This window comes from Centrocercus urophasianus, unplaced genomic scaffold, assembly GCF_019232065.1.
Source record: "Centrocercus urophasianus isolate 14NV4802_14NV808 unplaced genomic scaffold, USGS_Curo_1.0 seq_18, whole genome shotgun sequence".
Taxonomy (NCBI): Eukaryota; Metazoa; Chordata; class Aves; order Galliformes; family Phasianidae; genus Centrocercus; species Centrocercus urophasianus.
In genome coordinates, this window is record NW_024884733.1 from 12,379,019 (window position 1) to 12,397,673 (window position 18,655).

At 38.9% G+C, this 18,655-nt stretch overlaps 1 protein-coding gene across 2 annotated transcripts in view; it reads left to right on the plus strand.

The window, feature by feature from the left end:
- The window catches only part of DPYD (dihydropyrimidine dehydrogenase), a 317,433-nt gene extending 299,398 nt beyond the window's left edge, over positions 1–18,035 (plus strand). For both annotated transcript variants that reach the window (XM_042818948.1, XM_042818949.1), the window contains 3 exons: positions 6,528–6,671; positions 14,259–14,399; positions 16,613–18,035. In XM_042818948.1, coding sequence (XP_042674882.1) covers positions 6,528–6,671; positions 14,259–14,399; positions 16,613–16,774 — 447 coding nt within the window. In that variant the 3' untranslated portion in view covers positions 16,775–18,035. The remainder of the gene's footprint in view (positions 1–6,527; positions 6,672–14,258; positions 14,400–16,612) is intronic.
- Positions 18,036–18,655: the final 620 nt, after the last annotated feature.

Genomic DNA, 18,655 nt, shown 5'->3' on the forward strand with positions numbered 1-18,655 from the left:
CCTTGCTTAAATGTTAATGTTTCCCTTATCTGATTGCCTTTCTGTACCATGCTCCCTGTTTCAGGGATCCTGCTTCACCTATTACCCCCTTCAAAGCTATTCATTCTTGTCTGCAGTTTTCATAATACTCACTATGTCTGAGGCAGTCCTTGACTGAGAAACCTCCCAGGAGTTTTCCATCTTAGTTCTTACCCACTCAGCTGCTTATTTCCCCAGTTTTTCAAGGCCAGGGAGATGTATACCAGTCAACCCCAGCTTCATTATCCACCCATTTGCATAACTACAGAGTCTGTGGCCTTTGTTTGTTGCATCACTATTGCAGTGAGCATATAGTAGCTCAGTACATCATTTGAACTTTTAGCAATTTGGCTTGTTAAACAGTATTCAGTCTTCATTCTTTTTCTCACCTAGTTTTCTTATATGCAAGCAGGAACATCACTTGAAAAACGTGAAGTATGTTATATAAGACGATTTGGCTTCCAATCTACTTGCAGATTTATGAGAAACATCACAGCATCACTTAAAATTGTTTACAAATCAGAAGTGCACAAGAGGAATTTAGACAATGAATGCATACACCTCTTCGTACCTCAGACATACCTCATACATTCAACATGAGCGTAATGCTATTATGGAATGGAAAGTACCATGATAATAGCAGGGTGGCAAAGTCTTTGGATACAGCAAATGAGAATGAGTCCAAATTCAGCAGCTGTGGACGCAGAAATGTAGGAAAAGAGCTACTTACCTTCAGAAGGCCTTGGGTACAGAGGGATCTCCAGCAAGATGTCCTTGCCTCCACTGCCAACTCTTAAATGTGGTCTGGGAAAGGATGGGTCCTGACTCCACTCCTTCCAGTCACTCATCTGACTCCCCTGGGTTGGCCTGCCTTTCACCAAGTGCTCAATCACTGCTTCAGGCTGTGAATTTGCATTTCTGCTACAATGAGAAATTCTTCAACCTTGAGGGAAATGGTGTTTTTAAATCCTGTTGACTTATGGCTAACAGATATTGCTATCCCAAACCCCCATGTGACAGTGATCATGAGATTTGCTTCTATAAGTTCTTTATTTACCTTGTGATCACTTCTCCCTGAAAATCCCTTTCATGAAAATTACTAATTTCCAGTGTCCTTTTCAGTGCCTCATCTCATTAGCTTGTATGAGCAGGAACTGCTGGAGTACTGTAGGAAACTGTTGCTCACTATTGCTGGTTTAGGATGGTGAATCCCTGTGCTAGCAGAAATCTGGGTTCTCTAACAGCAGGTATCATCCAGCCCCTTAGCTGGAGACATCTCCTTAGTAAAGAAATGACGACTACAGCATGGGGACATAGCTGGACTTTTCCATAATATGGAGAATATCAATTTTAAAGTTAAAGACTTGGTTATCTGAAGCATATTGCACTGTTCACTAGCCTGTTCCACCTCCAATTCAGTTACACTACTTGCTGGTGCACTCATAAAAATTACAGCTATCTGAAGTGAAAGATACTCTCTGGTTTTTACCATTAGGAAACAAGCACTTTTTTTAGTTCGTAATATGCTCAATTACCTTTAGATTGATCCATGAATAAATTATAATCAAAACAGACTTATTCACCTTAAAGCTCTCCTGGCTTAAGGTTTCATTGTTGATTCATTATGTTGTCAGTTCTCTATTGGCAGAGTAATGCTTTTTTATATCTGGATAGAGACAGTTTTAGTGGAAGATACTGTTATCTCTAAATGAGTAGGATTTAGCTTTTCTGGTGAGAACAAATTCATCAATGATGAATCCCTGGAGAAACTACTGAAACAAAAATCACAATGTTGCTGAAGATTTATACAGTTCATTAGTTAAAAGGCAGCTTTTGGAAGTCTTTAGCAGGGAGGGTTGGATTTTTTCTTTCTTTCTGTAAAATATTTCAGCATAATATTTCAAGCTTCCAGATTTGTGATAATGCAGTTATAAACAATGAAACAAAACCACTTAATATATTTATTTTGGCTCCATTATTGATGTTATCCTCTGCAATAGAAACACATTAAATTATGGCTATATAGAAACAGATGGATAGGAATAATGCAGCTATAGACATCATTGATACAGATACATAAGCAGACAAAAATTATCTAATTACTCTGCTTGTTGCAATCTTCTAAACACTCGCTGTGATCCACATATTCACACTGTTTTTTTCTAGGCAGATGTTGATGTCACAAAGATACCAGTGTACAAAGAATTTAGTGATGTGGAGATATGTGGAAAATAAATAAATTTCAAGACATAGAGCACAAAGAATTAAAAAACAAGCAGGGATTTAAATCACCAGCACTTTTCTTGTGCTTTCATTGGGAACTGTGCCATTAAATCCCCCCATGTGCTTTGGAAGATATCCCCTACAACGATCAGAGGTGATTTTATTTTAAAATTTCTTAAATATTTAGCTCTTTAGCAGTTGTTTCAACGTCTTCACTTCTGCTATATCTGGAAACTCACTTCGTTAAAATACTGCTTCCCATTTCATATGGTCTTTGTCTCAAAACTGCTTGAAACTACAGGTCTGAACAAGAGCTCTCATCAGCCTTCTCTATATCTGTGCATTACTCATAAGGTAAACCTTCAATAAGTCCTTCCCAAGCTCCTGAGGCTACATTTTCATGTATTATTTATTGTTATAGAAAATATTACTGCTTTTCAGTGTTGTTTGATGAAATCTGGCTTAGCTGCTTGTGAACCACTAGACTCTAAGCACAAAATGACCGGATCATTTGTATGGATGCACAGTCATCTTCTGTTAAGACAGTAGAAGCTCATTGTGCATGCCTGAGATTGGACGAAGATCTAGATGTTCCCTTAATTATTTTACATTCCATTTAATCAATTTCTTGATGGAAATAGAGCAGTGCACAGCAAAAACGCAGGTTGGATGTTGGTATTCTAAATAAATAATCACTTAGTGTGAAAAGACACAGTTTTTGTATAGTTTAATTCAACATGCATGTCATTACAAAACATCTGAAGTAATATGGATATGGTAATGATGGTGTTGGATGCATTTCAAAATATCTGTGGTATGTAGATTGCTCCAAAAGTAATGCCTCCTCCATATTTCCATGGAAACTACAGCAGCTACAAAGACCACAAAGATAACAAAATTCCATAGAACAAATTCTTGGCTACAAAATGCTCTTTTTCAGCATAGTCACCACCATTAGCTGTACACTTTCATCACCAATGAACAAGAGCCTGCATGCAATGTTCATAAAAATCTACACCAGCAGAGGTGACCCACTGTTTCATTGTCGCTATGACAGCATCGTTGCTGGGAGAATGTTGCCCGTATAGTCCATCTTTCATTGCCTTGAAAAGAAGGAACCCAAAATATATGATGGGTATGGTGGACAGTCCAGCCAAGATTGGCAATGTGCTCCATTGTTTGGCCCTGAAATTACAATATTGCAAGAGAAAGGTTGACTTCTTCTCTGGTCTGACCCTGGAAGTTTGAGCTTTCAGTATAGTCAGTGTTACAATATAGCAGTCAGAGGTGATGATTTGTCTAGATTCTAGGAAATTCAAAAGGATCACACCTTTGTGATATTCTAACTTTGCCACCATTATTTCCAAGGCACTGAAGCCAATATTCAGCTCATTACACAATTCCCTGTTCATAATCCACTGATACACACAGTTGAGCTGACTGAGACACTCTTCATCTCATGATGTGACAGCTTTGCAAGGTCATCCAGAACATGGCTTGTCTTTCACATTGCTGTGACTACTGCTGAAATGCACCACCCACCATCTCACTGTGCTCACATCCTCTCCTTGGTTTCCATAAACATTCTGCAAGCGTCAATGAATGTCAGTGGACAGGAAGGAATCCAGTGACACACCTTTGCTTCATACGCACTTGACAGGTGCCATTCTATCAGGCTGCCCCTCTGCCACCATCTGTCACACAGCAGCAAACTGAAATGAAATATTGATGGGAACATTCAACCTCAACTGTCATACCACCAACATCCACCTCGGACATTGTGGATCAACATGATCAAATAGGAGGCATTACTTTCAGAGCAACCTTTGCGCATTCCAACTAGTGGCTGTGTCAGATAGAAAAATCTGCTTCTTAGAAAAAGAATTAATTGCCTCTGTTTATATAACAAAATGGATTGTCTTTCTGTACTTATCCTCAAATCACCTATTTTGTTTCAATGAGCTCAACATTTGTGTCTGTAGTAAGTAAGAGATTGCGTATACATTAAGAGAATAGAAAAATAAAGGCTTTATTCTACAGAGATTTGGCCATACTTCCCAAAGTTGATTGTCAATCAGTCATGCCATAAGCAACTGTCTTTCACTCTTCACTACTTTAATGAAAATTTCAGCAAAATTAGCTTTGCTACCTATTCTGCAGTTCAGTTCCTGGCTAGGCAGGAAAGAGTCCAAATATGCTTTGTCATCAGGTTTGCTTCATTTTCAAGCCCAAAGTTGCTGGCATCAGCACATACATCATGGAGACAAAATAGTGGCACAGTTACTGCTTGCTTGTAGCCAAAATATGTCTCTAATTGATGCAGCCTAGCAGGTATTCATGAATGTTTTCTATCAAAGTTTGTATTTTTTTAGATTTCTTTTAAAAGTCTTATGTTCTTTTTAAAGGTTTTTATAAAGAATCCAATCTTTGTTTGTGTGCTTTAAAGCTCGTTGTTTAGACTGAAATTAGACAAATCTTTTACTTCTACTCGTTTTCCTTATAAAAATAACTCTATGTACTTAGTTCCTTTGGTATATAAGGCCACTATGTTACAGCTGTTTGTGGTAATATATAAAAGCTTAATTTAAGCTATCCTAGACCTTTTTATTTCCAAGAACATGAATCACAAATGTATGGCAACTGCACAGAAAAGAAGGATTTGTTGATATCTTTAAGGGCGCCCTTGAACATGACATATAGGAACAAAGTTCCCATTGAACAGATGAAAAAAGTGCTTTGTATCATTGGGCAAATTCAGATAATTATAGCTAGATTTTGGACAGATGGTGTCTGGGATCTGCAGCATCACCTCAGTTCTGGTCTTGCATTTACCTAGGTTGAGAGATTGTCCCAGCATACGGCATTCCCAGCCTGCAGCAGGTCTCCTTTGGAGATCACCATGAGACTGCAAGTTCTGGCCCGAAGATAAAAATCTGTTGCAGCTACAGACCAAGTCTGGGAAGCAGGGAAACATTTCAAGGACCTCACTTTTGGTCTGTGTGCCAAAAACCTAGCAGCCAGGAAAGCTCTTATTTGTCATAACAAGAGGCCTGAGGTCCCTTGGTTGGATATCCTGACTGACAGCTCATTGAGGAACTTTTCTCTCGTGGAGCAGTGTATCCTCTTCTGGATTTACTTCATTTAAAAAAATAATAATTTCTGAATTTTTAAATAATTCTGTTTTTAAAATTCACATTGAAATTCCCTCTTTAAAAATTGATAACCACAGCAGTACTGTAACTTGTTTGATATGCTCTTTGAGGTTGTATTATTAGTGTGAATTAATGCTACAACTACTGAGGCTATGTATCCCCTGTTACTACCTGCTAGTTTCTGCAGTACTGCAGTAGCTTCTGAACAGGCCCTAGTCAGATGGATAAAATTCTTTTTGCAGTCTGAAGAAATAGTTTCAGGGCAAGAAGGGCACAGTCTGTTGCATCAAGCAAAAACCCATATTTTCTACCATTATTTATTCACCTGAATCAAATCTGTGAGTGGTCAGCTAGATTTCTTCGTATATCTGCTGTGCCAAAAAAGGGACTTTTTCTTTCAGGAATGTGGGAGTTTGGCAGGTTTATGAAATCTGAACAAGCACTTCCATGTTCCTGGGTGACATGTGAGTTCTGCAATTTAGTGAAATTTTCCTTTAGGATTTGCTTGATTGAACTCAAGGATTAAATGTCACAGAGAAAACTACAAGTGTTTCATGGAGATAAATGATGAGATTAGAATGTGTTTCTGTTTGTTTGTTGAGCCTTACTTTGGTTAGCCAGTTTGTGAGCATTACTTTGACAGGGCAAGACCTGAAATACATCAGAACCTGATGTATCAGAACCTGAAATACAGGTTTGTATGCTTTTAAAATACACAGGTCTAAATAGCTTCACAAGTAGTCTCAAACACAGCTAGAGCCCTTCTAAGTAAACTGATAGTCTTGTGATACCTTTCCACTTTCTATAGAAATGAAGTTATACATTTGAATTATTTAACATGGTACATTTTTATATATAAGCAAGCATGCAGTAAGGAAATGGAAGTCTGTTGGACACTGACATGCAATTCAGCTATTTTTCTGCTGCACCATATTAATATTTTAATTTTCAATATTGATTTTCAAGTCAGATCCTGAATGAACTCATGGTTGATTTTTATTCACTTCTCACTCTGGTACAGTCCCACTGATTTTTATTTCAACCTCCTGAGTAAGAAGCAAGTCTCACGCAACACTCATTTTATTATGCCCTCTTGTTGAGTATATTAATAATGTTTCCTGATTTTCTTTTCAGAAACTACCCAGTTTTGGGCCTTACTTGGAACAACGCAAAAAAATTATAGCTGAGAACAAGATGAAATTGAAGGAACAAGGCACAGCTGCTGTGCTTCCTGAAAAAAAGCATTTCATTCCGAAGAAGCCCATTCCAGCAATCAAGGTAAAAAAAAAAAAAAAAAAAAAAAGGTATGTTTATATGTAAGATGTGATCAGCCATCAGGCAGTTGACATGCATAGTCATTTCTAGCAGTTTGACTTAGTTATTACGGCTTTTAAGCTTGTTAGAGGGCATCAAAGACAACTATTTATGCAGACTTTCTAGCTTTTAACCAAAATCGATGGGAAATGATTTGTGATGTACAGGTATAGGTGTTTTCCTAACGTCATTTTTCAAAATCAAGATATTCAGGCAGTGTAAAAGTAATTGTAGAATACTCTGAATGCCTTGAAGAATGAAGTTGAATTGTTAAAAATTTCTCTTAATTTGAACACGACAGTATGAGTTCCATTTTGTGTGATATCTCTTGATTATTTGTGATGTATTAAACAATTCCATCTCTCATGTAGAATCAGTGGAAAAGGTTGGTGTTCGATACACATGAGAGCTGAGTCCTAGGTTTTCAAACTGAACTTTTAATGCTGGAAGATGTTTGTCTAAGGAACTGATCCACCCTCTGCAATGAGTAAATGTCAAGATGAAAATAAAACCTGTGCCCCCATCTACTGCATAGTCCATACATTGGAACTTTTCCCTTCCTTTAAATAGCCAATAAAATTAAATGTCATCAGCTAATCATTCTAGGTACTCTCTTTAAAACCTACTTAAACATCATGTTTAAACAGAAGAAAAAAAAAATCAGGCAAAAATAATTAAATACAAAAGGAAAACTTTTATCAGCAATCTCCCTTAGGCTCTCTTATGAAGCCATGTGGAAATATCTGCTGAAGTTATTAACAGTCTTTATCAGATATGGATGAATATCAGATTCACAGATAGGTAACTTTGTGTGATCAGTCTTGTATGAATTCCTGCAAAAAGTAAACATAACATACAACACAGACAGTGGCTCAAATTATATAACTCCCAAGGAAATTTTGCAACATTTACTGCCATGCGCAGCCTTCCAAGTTAGCTGCTAGAACTGAAAAAAAAAAAAGCTAAGGAGAATTTTTGTGTCACCTTGTTTAATTTCAATTATTTGCCACTGCTGTAGACCTCCCTTCAATTTTGGACAGATCGTTTTGGTATGAGTCCTGCTACTGAAAATCTCTCCCTTCCTTTTGTGCAGAGGTTCCCTTCTTTATGTGTATGAAAAGTCCCGAAGAACAGCAATGTACTTTTTCTTTTCCCTGCACTATGACGAACATTTTCAAAGCCTACTTGACCTCAGAGGTTTTATGGCTCTATTCTCTTTGCAGGAAAGTATTGATGTAGGAGAAAAGAGAAAGAAGAAACAACAGCCAATAACTGCATTTTCGATGAGATAGTGTGCTTCTGAAAACAGCACAAAATGAGAAAAAAAAAACCAAAGCAACCGATACTGTCCAAAAGCAAATAAACTGAATGATGGAAAATTTTTAGCAAAAGGGAAAAACAGACATAAAGACTTGAAAAAAACATAAATAATAAGTTGAGGTCAATAATTTATCATGCCCAGTTCCAACTACAAAAGCAAAAAAGAGCCAAGCACTCAGAGACAGGTTAAAAAGAATAGAGGCCTTACTGCAGGGAAGGGGAAAATGAATTCCAAAAACGAAAACTTTTGTTCATGAAGGCACTGTATACTTTTGTATGTGGTGGCTTTGAGGAGCTTCTCAGCCAAACAAATAGGGTTAGGCTCTTTTTCACACCTTCATTTAAGTTAAACAAGACTGAAAAAGACTGGCAATTAGAAGGCAGCTGATTTGAGACAATCTTTCAGCGTTAGCATCTTAGAAGGGTATGCTTTAATCATAATGAGAAAAACAGCAATGAGAGATATCCACTAAGAAATAACAGAATACCTGGATTTTCTTGATGTTAGAGAGCTTGTCACTCTACAAAAGGATGCGTTGATAACGTTTATTATTAAATGACCCATCCATAACACGTTGTGGAAAAAATCTGCCAGAAAGATTGAGAATATTCATTACAGAAGCTGAGTGAAGCTTACTGAAAAAAAGTGACTTATCTGATACCCTTCCCTGATCAGGGATTCTCTGCAGAGAGGCAGATGAGCTCAGAGTTGAGTGATTTATCTGTAGCTGTCCTAGAAGTATTCACATTTAGAATTACAAATCCCAAACTGTCTCCAAGCAGTTCCGTCTTGGCTGACCCTCTGGACAGCAAGGAGAATACATTCTGTTAGCTCAGACTGGCGTATCAGGGGAGTGGGAATGGTCAGCTCTAATAACTAATCCCAGCCCAACCACAGCCCTGTGGAGCAGTGATATGACCAAAAGCTGGGAGCGCCTAAGAGTCAGCTGCCCATGCAACAGCCACGACCCTTGGTTTGGCTGGCTGCATTTTTGAAAGGGTGCTGCAGATTTCCTGATGCTTGCCCAGAACTCCCTCATCTGTCTGATCTGCTGTTGGCTTGGTGATATGTAAATTCCAACATTTGTTTAAAGTCCTCGTGCTGCCAAAATGCCCTTTTTATAGACTTAAAAATCCTCTGTGATTATCCAAAATTTAATTTAATTTTTGGATAGCTTTCCCCATGGCTTTTCCCTTTATTTTCTCTATTTTTCAGTATTAATCAAAACTGCATACTTTGACACTCAGCAGATTTTTTTCTTCTTTTTTTGCTTTCCTATACTTCATATGGTGGATATATGCCCCAGATCTTTCATTTTCTGTTGCACTTCTGCACGGGTCCCACATATGTATTTGCCATCCTCAGGTTACCACCTTCTTTCTTTAATCTTTATTCCTTATGAGATTTCTGTGGTTTATTTCTCAATAATGTAGTTTCTTGTGCTTGAGAGCCAACGCTGTAATGTTTGGTCACCAATTATCTGACTATTTATTCCTTTTATGCTTCACAGACCTGTCCTTGGGACAGACTGCTGCTCACAACCAGCAGGTCTTTACTTCTACTAATCTAAAGATTTCCCTGCTTTCCTTACCTGCTGTTGCTGTCAGCTTTGAGTGATCACTTCTCCTGAACATGGTGGGCCATGCTAAGAGTTTTGTGCTGAAGCAAAATGTCGCTATGAGGACAAGCACATGTGCACCCCTTGGACCTGCTCACTGAGATGCTCACAGTGCCTGCATTACGTGGTGGCCTTCTGAATGGAGACTAAAGTAGGACTGTGATGTTTGGCATCTCCAGAGCACGTGGTCTTTTTCAGTGGAATCTGCATGAATCAGGGTGAGCTACGCCTAAGCTGTGAATTGTATTTACAAATATAGGTTTACTAATATGATGGCTAATGAAACACTCATCTCAATTAAATGTTTGATACACGAACATTAGAAATACAGCTATGGTAATAAAAGTAGCATTGTAAAAATAATATCCTACAGAACAGATCTGCTCCTTGTGTATACTCAAAACCACATCTGCTTAGCTTAGTGACAAAATGAATTTTTTCTGCACTCATTAGTAACATAAAACTAATGGATTCTGCTCTGATTCTCTCCATAGCAACTGAATTCCCTGCCAGTTCCATTTAAGGGACTAAATTCTTCTCCCATTTCATTCGGTACAGTTTTGTTGAGAAGAGTGGGACAGCACAGCAGTAACCAAATGAGAGCTCTAGGTCCCAGTGATTGCAAAGGTGTCACTTAGGGCTAAATTCAACTTCCAGATTTTTCCTCATTTTTTTGTTAATTGCTGCTGGTAATGTACAAGCCAGAAGCGCACAGCTTGACGTTCGAAACCTGGCTTCTGTTTGCAGGTCTGGCATTTGGCACAAAAAAAAAACATTATACTGTAAACACTGCAAATTTGATCTGGAGGCCGTTGAGATATACCAAGTGTGGAATCCCATAGTGCCATTTTAGACAGACTCTTATTGGAGTGAAACTGCATTTTTAAACTGTGAAAGCTGATTGTTTCTTGCTGCACTGTTTATTTTGTTCCAAACATTTATGATTCAATGGGAGCAAGAAACTCAGAGATAGCTCGAGACACTGTGAAAGAGTGCACCTGCAGAACATCTTTTAAGTACCAGTGTTATTTTCGTCAATAAAGTCTTCAAACTTTGCAAATGGATAAAGATGTGCTTTCTCCTTGAGAGAAGGAAGTGCATAAAAGACGCAGCATCCAGAAGCACAAATGAGAAGTAAATCATTGACACAGTCATTTGAAATCACTTTCAAGCCTCCAAAATGTCAGCACCCTCCCTCTTTGGGTTTCTCTGTCCCCAAAAGAGTATTTTGTGAGCTTTGAGAAGTGAGACTTGCTTACAAATTCAGAAATCACCATGTCATATGCATTGTTTTTGCTATTTCCTTTGTAAGTTTATAGCTGGAAAAATCTGTTTTGATCATGTTCTGCTTAGTAACCATTTCCTGAGCTTACCTAATGGTATCCTAAATCTTGGACTGTTTCCATCCTTTCCCCCAGCTGCTTCTCTGGAAGGCCATTAACCACCTCACTCCTTTCCTGCTTAAAAGAAACCTTTTCTAATTTCCAGCTTTGAATTTATTCATGTCTGGCTTATAATCATGCGTTCTTGTGCCAACATTGTTGCTTATCTTGAATAGCTCTTTTCCTTCCCTGGTGCATATATAAAGTGACATCATATTCCTGCTCTGCCTTCATCTTCCTAGGCTAAACATCTTGTTAGGCGCTTTTTGTCTTCTCTTGTAAGCAAGGCTCTACACCCCCTGATTGTATGAGCAGCCCTTTTCTGCAACCTGCCAGAGCTTTGGCCTTTGAAACGTCCAAACCATATTTAAAGTATACAAATGTGAATCCAGCTACTCCCTGAAAAAATTGTTAATTACCTATGCTGTTTAAATGTCTGCCTTTGTTAGATTAAAAAGCCCTTCACTATCAGGGATCTCCCGCATAGACTCTTTTAAAATGTGAGCAGGCAATGGAAAGCTTCTTCTCTGTATGTTGCACAGGTTTTGTATCACTCCTTCAGATTCTAAAAGACAGAAGCACGGTCCCTTAAATGTAGACAACAAACGTGGCACGCCGTGCAGTGTTTGGGAGCTGTATACACAGGAGAGAGGCTTACAGGATACTTAGCATTGCTGAGGGCAGTAGATCACAAAGAAACCTCTAACAGGTATGGTACAGACAAGCCTACATGAGACTTGAAACAAACAGGAGCTGAATTTGACAAGTACAATTTTTCAGCAGATACAGACAACTGCAGAAACCTGAGAATTGTAGCAACCTGAAAACTGCTGAACAATTCCCAGTAAATCCATTAACTCTTCTGAGAAAGAAAAAGAAAACACAGGGGCACGAGCAGTTCCTAAGGAATTATGTTTGATTGAGTTAGTGTTCATCAGAGGAGGTATGTGAAAGGGCTGTGTGTTCAAGCTTAGCCCTTTGCAATAGCAAAGCAAAAAGTATTAGCTTAAACACTTTCAAAGTAGTTAATTGACCTTTTACAGTGGTTTAAGCAAACAGATTTTACTCCAAATTTGCAGTGAATTTGGACCGTGCACATAATCAGCTTGCACAGCTCTGTTGATGAGTGCTAACTCATTAAGCTGTGATAACTTGCTCACTTGCAGTCATCTGTCCACACTCATCATGCTGCCTTAAGCAATGTGCCATAGACATTTTATAGTGGAAGAACATTAATGTTCTTTACATGTTGCAGAGAACTGGAAGGCTTTTAGCGTTGGCTCAATGCAACCAAGGTATGTCACTTGTAAGCAAGTTATGATTTGGCACAGAGAAAAAATTTGAACATTTTTGGAACAACAAAAAAAAGTATATTTTCGCTATCCTTCTTCTGGGATATCGCTGAATTTCCTACCTCAGCAGAAATTAACAGCAACCTCATAGATCCTACCATTGCATCCAGTGAGATACAAGATTTATCTCAGGGTGTAAAGACACTACTGTAACTTAGTTGATGAAGGCCAGGCAAATGGAGACGATGTTCAAAGCTCTCAGCAATCTCAGAAAGAAAAGGTTGAACCAATTTCTATATTTAATCCATGTAGCAAAGCTTTTCTTTAGAATTATCATTGATAAAGCTGTGTTACCTTATTCCTCTGATGTGGCATAGGAAGGATTGGTGATTCTTAGTTCATCTGAAAGTAAGGCTGCCCAGAACAACATATGCAATGAAAATGGTAGGTACTGGAATCCAGATCTTCATTTTTCTATTTGAGGATTGAAAACTATAGTGAGCATTGTGTGTGATTACAAATTATACTGTTTAACTATAGTGTGCTAGAAGACACTGAAAACGGTTGGTAGTTTTTTGTTTTTTTTTTTTTTTGACTGAGAAACAATATGAAAACAAACTCTTATCATGTTTCTTGCCAGCGAAAGTACTTTGAAGCTTGTAATTCTAGGTAGACTTGTCTGTGTCTCATTTTTGGTTTGATCTCTAGCATTTTTCAGTTGACTTTTATCAATTTCCCTAATTAAAATCCTAATGACTTCTTCATTTATTACAGCAGCGTGACTTTGAAGCCAGGTTTGTGCACCTAAAATTCAGTAAGATTTTTGAAATATCTAACAGTTATGCCCCTTTTTAAAGCAAATGTAAAATGTATTCTTGCATCACATAATGTGAATTTATAGAGCTCAACTTTTTTTTAACCATGTAGAACCCTGCACTTAAAATCTAGCTTGTTTTGCAGCATGAGAATTGTTGTCAAAGCATACTTAGCAAACTCAGAAAATATCCAGGCAAGGAATACTGTACCTCAGAGAGAATCTTGTAAAATGCAGTGATGTTCACCATCTGTGCTATACTTCCACAAGTTAAGCTGATTTGACTGAGGGATATCTATTGTCTATAGAACCTGGGACTTGTCCCATTCCTGCCTTTCATTCTGCACAGTTGAACTGCCTCTGAACTGTGCAGTTTCCCATTACATAAAGAGCAAATGATTTGCATCAGGTAGGTCCCCAACAATTTCTTTTAGAGGGCACGTCCTCTTCTTATGGTGTGTACCCACACTGTGTGCGTCTGCCATGCATGTTTATTTTTGCAGCACAGGTGTGCACACTTGATGCCAAAAAAACCTTTCCTATGTAGTTAAAAGAACTGAACCCAAACTTGCAGAACAAGACCTACATCTTATTTTTGTACAATATTTGGAATAATCTGATGATCTTCATGTCATCTGTGCATCTTTCTTACTAAAGAAAGAAAAGCAATTATTATTCTCTGTTTATTCAAACTTTTCTTGCTGAGTTCTCAAATCTGTGCTAATGCAAAATGACCAAGGATGGTCAGATTGTCTGCAGCATGTCACTCCTGTTTTGTGCACCATTTTGTTTCTTGAAATGTCACACAGTAATGGTAAAACATGGACAGATAAAATAGTATGTTCAAAGGTACCACATGTGTAAGCTATTTTTATAATGTATTTATATACAGATACATACTTTTAAAGCTGCTGCCTACATTCAAAATGTACTGTTATGAAGGTTTCTTTGTATTTTACAGAATATTTGAGAGTTGAAAAATTGGAAATTTATAAGAAAAATCATAAACATCCTCACAATGCCTGGCCAATTTTTCTATATTAAAGTACTAGAGAGTGCTCCTGTGCAGCTATAGAAACAGCTTAGGTATCTTCTAAATGAGTCAATAATTTTTTTTTCCCTAGGATGTAATTGGAAAAGCGCTGCAGTATATTGGAACATATGGTGAGCTCTGCAACACAGAGCAAGTTGTGGCTCTGATTGACGAGGAAATGTGTATCAACTGTGGCAAATGTTACATGACCTGTAATGATTCCGGCTACCAGGTAAGAGCACAGCTGTAATTAGCAGGAAGGCACAATGAGTTATCTTTCTGCTGCTGGGAAGAAAGAATCCACCTTCTGTTAATGAGCAGGTGGCAAAAGCAGATGTCTAAAACACCGCATTTGCGCCCCAGTGTGCTCCCAGGCTATGCCATATGAGCCCTGTCAGAGCCGTTTGCTCCGCAGCACCCAGTGCAGCTTCTGGGGGACTATTCAAGGATGGGACCGCGTCTCTCTGCTCACTCTGGGTCACTTTCCTGGCCTCTCCCTAACCACAAGTGGAAACAGGGTTCTTCCGGTGAGGAAGAAAATGAAGGAGATCCATGTTAGAAGGGGCAGATGGAGACAGGAAAACTCCTGGGAGACCTGAGAGCAGCCTTTCAGTATCTTAAGGAGGGCTGTAAGGGGACAGGTTCTTTAGCAGGGTTTCTGTGGAATCTATTGTGCATTAAACAATGATTTCCACAGTATTTCTTTAATTCATCACATTACAAGAAAGATTTGTCAAAGACAAACACTTTAACTGAGCAGTGAGTCTCCTCAGAACACCAAGACCTTTTGTTTTTCCTTAATTCAGTTTAATCAGTATTATCTGATGACTTACTTAACTACGCACAGCCAAAGAAGGAAGTTTGCCCATCTAAAATCAGCTCCTGTGATTAAAACAACCGTCAGAACAAAGATAGACATGTTTTTTCCATTGATATGAGAAATCCAGTGCTGCATTTCTACAGGATTAGATGATTAGAGTAGTCTTTCCCTAAATTTCTTTTTGACACTGCGATCTTCACGGCCTTGTGTCACATTTCCCAGCAAAAGGGAGACTATAGTTCTTGGAGAGCAAAGGACTGTGTCCATATTTAGTGCAGCTTACTTCTCTATAACTGGAAAAAATCAGTATCAAAGGCACCAAAGTGTAAAAGCCTAGGAGGTGCTTAGCACAAAAAGTATTTTTCCTTTAATGTTTAAGGAAATGGCAAATAAATTAATTGCAGAGAATTGCAAAGAAATTATTAATTGCAAAGAAGTCAGAAGCCACAGATACCTCAAAATATCTGCTTATATTTGTTTCAAAATATCGACACTGCTCAGCAGAGCTACCATCTTGTAGGGCTCCAGCAGAAGAGCTTTCCCTAACTTGAAGGTGGCACTGCAGTCCAGGACTCCGTCTCTTCGAACTCCTTAATGATGCACGTTATTACTGGGGAGAAAGGAAGGAAACCTAAATGCAAACCAAAGTTTTCTTTGTGCTCATGCTGAATTAAAACACACAGATTCAAGGTGTTTTGTACCTACTTTGTGCCCTCGCTTTTTCTGCATCCGTTTCATCACTTTCTCCCCTACAAAACCCCAAATGCCACAGGCATGCCCTGGAGCTGCCCTACAGACCCACCCGCTTGCTCCCCAGCTGCTAGCAGTACCTGGGGACATTTGCAGGCCCAGCTTGGTTGCAGATACATGAGAGTTTGGTTTCCAGGCCAGGAAAGATCTTGTCTTCCTAAAACTCTTAGATTTTCTACTGTTTATTTTTTTAAAACTTTCCTAGGCTTGTTTCTTAGACACTAGAGCTTTTGCGGTTTTGTGATGCTTTTGTTTATGTTTTTAATTGCCATTTCCATTATACCAGGAGCTTATTTCATTGAGACTTCAATTGTTATTTCACATTCAAATTCACTTATCACACTAATTGGTAATGAGGATTCACTGCATGGAAATGTGAGAAAGAAAGAAAGCTCTGCCTGCCCAAAACTCAGATAGTCCTTTCGAAGACTTGCAAAGGAAAATAATCAGAAGGCACAACATGGTGTGTTTCTCCCCATTTTTTATTAAACTGCTTGTGCTTTGCTGACAATAAAAAGCCAGAATAGCCTAGAGGTGCTTGCTGTCAGCACTGCTCTGCGGCTACGGCTGTGTCAGTGCTCCCTGGCAGAGGACTGTGCTGACACTGCCTCTGGACAGGGTATCATCCCTGTGAGCCTGAGCTGCAGGGGCCGGAGTCATCCATTACAGCCCGCTCTGGAGGCTGGGATGGCGTTCCTAATTGCAGAGAGTCAGGGGGCTTCTTCCCTGCCAGCCCAACAGTTGCTATAGCTGCAGCACCGGAGTGCGCCAAGATGTCTCCAAGAGCTTCACTGCAGGAAATGCAGGCACTGAAATGGGAGCAGTTCTGACCTTTCCCGCAAGGGGCATCAATAACGTGACCCTCCCATCCACAGGCTATCCAGTTTGATGCCGAAACCCACCTGCCCACGGTCACAGACAGCTGCACGGGCTGCACCCTGTGCCTCAGCGTCTGCCCCATCATCGACTGCATCCGCATGGTTCCCAGGACCACCCCGTATGAGCCCCGGCGAGGGCTGCCCCTGGCCCCGTGCTGAGCCGTGCCGGCCCTGCGCTGCCTCACCGCCACTGATCTGCCTTCTAATTAAACCTCAAAATCAACCTTTATGAAAAAAAAAAGCGATACTGGGAGTCATTACAGTGAACTGTCTTTTTTTCCAGTTATTATTTTTATGACAATTAGGTTCTGAAATTACAGAGAGGCAGCAATTAGGTGGTTGTAGCTGTCAGTTGTCCACTGTCTGAAATGTAACTTTTTCCTTGCGATTTGTGCCGTAATTTCAAAAGTCCTCTGTAGGCTGTTTAATCTCTATGTAATTTCTGGCTGTAAATATAATTAAGAAACCATTTTTAATGAACTACAAATCAATGTACAAGCTAACAGTTTTCAAGGAGGCATTTTGTAATTAAACATTACATTTCATTTTAAAAGAGTTTCTTAGAAGATGTAATTAACTACACAGCATTCAAACAAAGCGATGTTGCTTCCATTTTTCTATGGGAAGAAATGAAAGGGAATTTAAAATAGGATTTAAGAACTGGATTAATCACTTTCAACTACTACAGCATATGGTAGTGTATTTTTATAATCCTTTCTAATTCTTTCTCACACCAGTCACTTAATAAGAATAAATTTGCTGTACCCTGACACATGCTGAACTATTCAGATTTGGTGTTGCCTGGGTACCGTCATCCTTACTTTTTTCCCCCATTGAACACTTGTAACATCTATCTACAAACAGTTAAACCAGCTTATTGCAAAGCCCAGGTTTCATTTTAGGATTTGGAGAAGGGACAACGTGTTTTTTCCAAGCTCATCCTCTAAATAACTTTTTAATTGTGCCAATTAATGTTCCGGAATGTACATGATACAGGTCAGAGATCTGATTAGGTGCAATTGGAATACACACCCAGCAAACCACGTTTGCCAAACATACGTGTATAGGGCAAACTGGCAAGATGATTTCCCCCATTGCCAATTCTTCATAGTTAGTGGTTGCGTATCGCTACCGTGATTTCACAACCAAAAAGAAGTACAGATTTGTCTGTCTCACTGAACAACATTTCAGTATTAACCCATTTTTCATTCACAGTAGGAACTTTCTAATATGAATGCATTGCTGTCAGCTTTACTCCACTTAAGAACATAAAGCCTTTAGTTTCATAATAATAGTAAATGATCTATTCATTCAATTTCTTATACCCCATATTGTAATCGACCAAAGCTTTGATTAAAAATATTCCAACTTTCCTGGTTTACGATTTGTGCTCCAAATTACAAATAAATATTGAAACCAACTTGTTGGTGTTGAGTTTTTTTTTGTATTACTTACAAAGCAGAATTTTATTTCAGAGACTTGTCAGGTGGTGTTTCGTGATCTCTATAATGCACTCCAGGAATCATTAATGAGTTAATTTACGTTTACATTATTCCACTAATTGCCTGTAGTGCAGAATGCAGCATGCTCTTTGCCCCTGTTTGGTGTTTCTTTGTCTCCCATTGACGTGTCTTCCTTTTGCATCCTTTTCCCCACGCTGAAGGCTCACCTTGTGACATCCCTTGGCAGGCTCAAGCCCGAAGTCTCCACTAATAGCTTTGTCTTCATACTTCTCCTCACAGTTGTGAATTCTTCACGCTGGAGTAGAAACAGATACTTGTACTGATTAAAAAATATTTGCCTGAAACTCATTTCAAGCTCTTGGTCTTCTGGTAGCTCCTTCTCTCACATGAGTAATAGGAGACTCAGAGTGAGAACAAGTTGTTTGGTGAGTGTTTGGGGTGAGATCTGGGTGGTCTCAGTCTTCTTCTGAAAAGCTGGTTGATAAGTACTGTGCTCTTGAGCAGGGCAGGAAAAAATCAAATCCAGATTTTCTGCAGGTAGCTCTTATATGCTCAGTTAGCAGACACAAGGACCCAT